The 6,143-nt window shown below is 47.4% G+C and overlaps 1 protein-coding gene across 1 annotated transcript in view; it reads right to left on the minus strand.

Annotated features, from left to right (window-relative positions):
- Sifr (SIFamide receptor) overlaps positions 1 to 1,763 on the minus strand; it is a 67,229-nt gene extending 65,466 nt beyond the window's left edge. The window contains exon 1 of the mRNA XM_076794404.1: positions 1,099 to 1,763. Coding sequence (XP_076650519.1) covers positions 1,099 to 1,666 — 568 coding nt within the window. The 5' untranslated portion in view covers positions 1,667 to 1,763. The remainder of the gene's footprint in view (positions 1 to 1,098) is intronic.
- Between the last annotated feature and the right edge of the window lie 4,380 nt (positions 1,764 to 6,143).

Raw genomic sequence — 6,143 nt, forward strand, 5'->3', positions numbered from 1 at the left:
TACGCTTGGTGCATCGAGCGTGAACAGCGCGCCGCGCCGGAGAGAGTCGCGAAAGGATCGATTCCGTAGTACCAAGGGAGGCCCCTCCACCCTTTTGCCTCCGACCTCCCTTTCGAGGTCGACCGAGGACTGGAACTGGAGGCCCTGCAACGGCAAAATCGACGGCGAACGGATCGCTCGCGCTCTGCCGCCCGTTTAATCGTCCACGATCCAATTTTCGTGTTTTCGAGCCCCCCTTCGCCCGGCCACCCACGCATGATCAATACGCCCGATCGATTCCATCGTCTGCACAGTTTTTCGGACCTCGGACACTTCTGCTAGAACCACCTCGCATTCCCCTGCTCCGAAACCCTATTTATTCTCATCTCATGGCAAATATCTGCACCCTCGAAACCCCTTAAGATTAATATTCGGTACTTCTTCTTCGTCGGAAACTGCTGAAGGCATTGATTTCACTTTTTGGAACGGTTCGGGATCCAAGCAATCACTACTGATCTCGTCATCCGTGTTTTAATACTTTTCGCTAATTCTGTCACGTATAAGTGACGTCCGCAACCCCGCAGTTTACTACAAGATAGTCCATTTCATACACTTTATTGTCCCAAGTTATAATTCACATGGACTCCCGAAAATCCAAATCTTTACAGAAAACTGCGAGAGGCATTGATGTCACTTTTCGTAATGATTCCAAATCTCGTCTTTTTAATCTCATTTTCATCGTTTTAATGCGATTGCCACAACAGCTGCACACAAAGGACCTGGAGCTTTTGTTTACTATTTTTACCGATTGCCTGGAAAGCATTTTCCATTAAATGGCTCTGTGTGCAAAAACTGCCCTGCTCGTTGCCGATAAGAGGATTTAGGGCTTCTTTTTACTATTTTCATTGATTGCCTGGAAAGCCTTTTCCATTTTTCCCATTAAATGGCCATAGGCACGAAGACTGCCTAGTTCTTATTAAAAGTGCTTAGGACTTAATAAACAAAACCTCGCATTATCAAACTGATCCCAGTCCGATTCCTCAGCGCTGTCTCTCGATTTGATCGGAAAAGAACACGACCCCTCCATTGAACCGGGAAAATGATTTTTTCGGTACTCACGAACAAAGATGTTGCTCATCAGGGTAGCAGGCAAGCAGAACACGATGACGAGTACGTCGGCGACCGCGAGGTTGACGATGAAGAAGTTCGTGACAGTCCTCATCCTTGGGGACCGGTACACCACAGCGATGACGAAACTGTTGCCGATCAGGCCGACAACGAAGACGAGGACATAGGCGACACAGTAGACGGCGGACATGGCCATGCTGTGCCTGTACAATCGATCGGGAATCTGTTCGGCGGTGGAGAGGTTGACGGTTTTGCTGGCGTTCAACAGTCCGCCGTGGTCCTCCATGGTGGTCCTGGGGTTGACGGTGATCGCCTCGGTGATCAGGTTGTTCAGAAGGTTGCCGAAGTCGTTGCGCATCTGGAAGAGCGTGCCAGTGGCCGGTGGTACGGCCGCGATGGTCGTGGGCGGCACGTTGCCATTATTGCTCCTACGACGCGGGTCGACGTCGAACTCTTCAGAGTCCGGCAGACGCAACGATGCCATCTCCAGTAGAGGAGACGGTGGCTGCAGCATGGGTAGCTCGATCGTGAATCGCTGGATCGAAGTGGTTTCGACCATGGGCCGAGCCGCTGCTCGTTCGCTCGGACGTCTCCGTTGTATTTTTCGCCCGTTCCCGTCGTCAGCGTCGTCAGCGTCGTCGCGTCGTCGCCGTGGTCGACGACCCCTGCGCGCCCCCGACTTCGCGGTCTGGCTACTACCTTTCGATCCGGTTCTCCGTTCCGGGACCAGGACTTGTCTTCAACGTTTCGGAACGATACCCTCACCCCGACACCAGATCATTGGCACCGAGGACCAACGACGACGGATCTTCACGCGAACCGGACGGAAGTCGTTCTCATGGGAAAAGGGAAACTCTCTTTCTATGTCTCCGATGAACTGGTCTGTCTAGACGACGGCGATAAATCACACGGGGATTTCCGTGCGAGGAAGAAGAAGGGTGGGAGCCCGCGCGACCGTTGCAAGTTCGACGCTCCTTTCGAGAGAGAGAGAGAGAGAGAGAGAGAGAGTCAGCTGGCACGTGCACAGGAGCCCATCGAGTTCAGTTGCATCCCCTGTCTCGCGGGACGCCTGCCACCTCCTCCTTCTTCTCCACCTGCCCGGACACCGTCAACCCCGTGTTTTGTCTCACTTTTTCTCAAGTTTATCTTTTTCTTTTTTTCTTTCTTTCGTTAATTGTTTTGTTGGAAAAGTGTGTTCTACGTCCGAAGCGAAGGGTGCGATGGAGGAGGGATAGAAAAGTGGTGGTTGGTGGTGCGAAGAAGAGGTAGGTGTCGTTGGTGGATGGTGCGAAACTGGGTATCGGTGAGCAACGAGTGGGACCCACGAAAATGTGTCCTGGCCGAATGCTGAGCGACTAATGAGCTTCCTTTAGAGGACGACTGCGAACTGCCGCGAGATGCACCCGTAGCGGCGGGCTGTCTGCCGAGTCGACAAACGCGCGCACGCGCAACCATCCACCGGCACATGCACCCGCATGCGATGTACAAGGCGAATCGGGGGTGGGGAGGGGAGGGAGGGCGGGGAGGAGGCGCAGACTGCCTAGCCAGGGAAAACGGGGAAACCCCCGAGATATCGGGACGTTGCTGGGCGAAATGTTGTCGAGGATGACAGTACCCGAAATCCTGGATACACTCGCCAGCAAGAATCCACGTGAAAGAGCTCGTAGCACCACGATTTGTTTGAACAGTCCTAGTAGACATTTTGAATTTACATTATCCTTGGAATGCAAACATTTGATTCGCAGTCATTGTCCAAAATTGTACACTTGCCTGTAACAGGGAAAAAGTTGTTCTCATATACAAGACTCGCGTACAGCTATAAAGAGACGGGGTCGCGTCTGTTACTACTTGATCGCTGATATCGGGTCAGCATTGACCAGATATAGGTAAATTCATTATGCAGGTACATCGTAACGAATAATGAATAAAAGTGACTTGAACTGGTTGCCTAGTTCCTGTGGAATGATCTGACAATTTAGTCTGAATGAACGAACACGTATCTAAACCATTGCTCGATTCGATTGATTATTTATACACAGAGACAGAATGACGTGTTTACGTACTGGTTACTCTGCACTAACTCGATCCATCTAGTATTCTGTGAACGTAATGTCCTGCAGACTGAAATGCATCGTAGTTTGCATGTAAATGGGGGGACTTTAAGTCATCGTTTTGCTGATTTCAACATTAGTTTAAAAATGCAGACCCTCGAAGTACGTAACTTTTAAATAGAAATTTTATTTTTATTTCACGTGTCGTGTCATGTTCTGCTTTGTTTGGTACTCGGCTCAAATATTACGATAGAAAGTAAATTAAATTTTGAACAGTATCTCAAACAAATTATTCATTATTAGACTGCAGACTTGAATATAATAGGACGATTAAAGCCATTGATAGATATACTACTTTCAGAATGATCCACCTGCACAGTGTGAAAGAATGGCTTTTCTTCAAGAGAAAGATCGTAGCTGACTCGTATATCACATTGACAAATTTTTGCACAATATGGAAATAACGTTGTAATCCCCACGTGAACAGTAAATCAAAGGAAGCGCAGGGATGCTGGCGTTGATCTTGAATAAAGCATACCAGGCACGCGACAACAATAATTTTTAAACTTCTGTAAAGAAAGTAGAACGCGGGTCGCCGGAACAATGTCAAAGGCGCGAAACTTCGAAAGAACTACCCCTTTCGAGACTCGGAATTCTCAAGCTCCCGGTTCTACAATTGCTCAACCAATACAGTTGATTTCTACTCCGGGGACGGGGCAAGAAATCCCCAGGATTACGCATAAGTTATGCTCGGTGTGTACAGTTTCGAGAAATCCCCGGATTACACGTTAATGGGCCTATTTCGATATTATCAGGAATCCCGCGACGAAATGTGCCCCAAAGTCCTGCGTCCTCATCCTTTGAGAAGCGTCGACGATTTCGCGCGTAGAAATCCGTATCAATCGGTTCGAGTCTCGTCCCGTTTATGACAATGAAATTCCGCCGCGAAACACGGCTTCGCGCGACGCATACATTTGCACGGGAAATGTAAATTGGCAACTTCACTCACACCTGATTCAATATTTATCCATGTCAACGGGGATCGTGATAACCTAGGCGGTACATCGCTGTTAATGGATTTTATAATATGCGAAACGAGTGGTCAAATATTTAGTCGAGTCTCGTGTCGATTCGCAATTTTTTTATTGTACACGGAAACAAACGGATTTCAAACACACTCGTTGAGAAAAGTAGATCGTTTGAATGATGATCGATGTTGATTTTTTCCTCGATGGACGCGTTCCGGTTCTCTGTTTTATAAATTAAAATCAACGATAGAGGTAAACAGGTTTGAAACAAGGGAGGATGATACGCAGGGCAAGGCAATCGGACTACGTAGCCTGACACTTCGCAATTCTGACGCTGAAATGTTTGAAGCAGTATCCAGTTGGGCCGAGTTAGAGAAATTTCCGGCGGAAATATTTTTATTTTTCACTTTTCACGCTGGCTTTCGCGGAGCCGCTGAAATTGCGAAACTCTTTTCAATCCTCGCTCACCCCGCACGGTCTGCGCTCCTCGCGGAGTAATTAATAGATTGCCCGCGGATTCATGAAAATGAATATGTAATTATACAGGGAAACGTCGAAACAAGGTTTAATCACACCCGGAGCTGGGCAACCGTTCGGAAAATATAGAATAAACGAAATGCACGTTTATGGAAAAAGCAATTAAAGTCTCGTTTAGATTACACTACGGCTCGGCGATATGTCTACCGTTCTACGGCCTGATACCGTTTAGGTGCTCGTGTGTTATGCGAACTCAAGAAAATCTTAAATCGCGTGCAGATTTAACAGTGTTCATTTGTTTCCATATGAATCATTTTCACCGAACGATTTATCAAATGAACGATAAGGGAAATTCATTGTACAGTTAGTTGGACGGACTATTTCTTAACTAATGCTTATCCAAGATAGGTCAGGATTAATAACAAAGTTCTGTCGATGCAAACGCAACTACCTATCGACGTTAAATTTTGTTTCAGCAATCAGGTGATGAATTATAAAATGTTTGGTCAAAAATTGCAGGAAGTATCGAGGATATCTAATATTTTTTGCAATATTGCAGAGGGATTGGTTTCCTTGATATTGTAAAATGTAACTCATGGCGGAAAGCGTTTCCTTCGATGTTATACAGCACCTACGTTAATGTAGACTAAAGATACTGAAAATTTAACAAACCTAACAAGGTCAGAAAAATTCTGAAATTTCAGTAACAAAGTGTGTGGCGTCCGCGAGTTTGGTGCGACATCGTGGCGAATAGAAATTCGCGAATCCGTAGATTCCTCGGACAGAAAGGTTCGAATTGAATTTGGCATTGCGCTGGAGATCGATCGCAGCACGTTCGGTCTCGCTCGCTCGAGGATATGCTCTCTTCTCTTTTGACAGGGCGAGCAAAACGAAGAAGCCTCGAAGAGAGAGAGAGAGAGAGAGAGAGAGAGAGAGAGAGAGAGAAAGAGAGAGAGAGAGTAGTGGAAGCTCACAGGCTGCGTTTCGTGATTCCTGGGAAATACGCAAGATCGATCAGGAGGCACGTGCTCGCGGAACGTTCGGCCGACTGTAAATAAAAGCCCGCAATGCAGGGGAACTTCCACACCTTTGAATGAATTGTCTGGAAGGTGCAACGGCCCGCATACTCGGTCACATTCTCGACCAACTCGATTCGGAAGTTTGACGCCGCGTGAAATCGCCCGAGGGGAGAGTCTGGCCGATTTGTCTCTCGCCGCGATCGAATTCCGTGCTTGACCGATGAACAGGTCCCGTGAGCTGATACACTTGAGTAGTATTTCGACACTTAGGTGGACACTGCGATACGTGAAATATGCGAATATTGCGGAAATACTTTGGCGGAAAAGCTGCACCAATATTCTCGCCCCCTTGGTACATTTACGGAGTCGTACGTGTGACCCGTCGCGGTGGGGATAAGCTCGAACGACCATAAGTATGTACAATTTTACTCCGATATAAGAGGACACTTTTTATTTCGAAA

Source organism: Halictus rubicundus, chromosome 10 (genome assembly GCF_050948215.1).
Source record: "Halictus rubicundus isolate RS-2024b chromosome 10, iyHalRubi1_principal, whole genome shotgun sequence".
Lineage (NCBI taxonomy): Eukaryota > Metazoa > Arthropoda > Insecta > Hymenoptera > Halictidae > Halictus > Halictus rubicundus.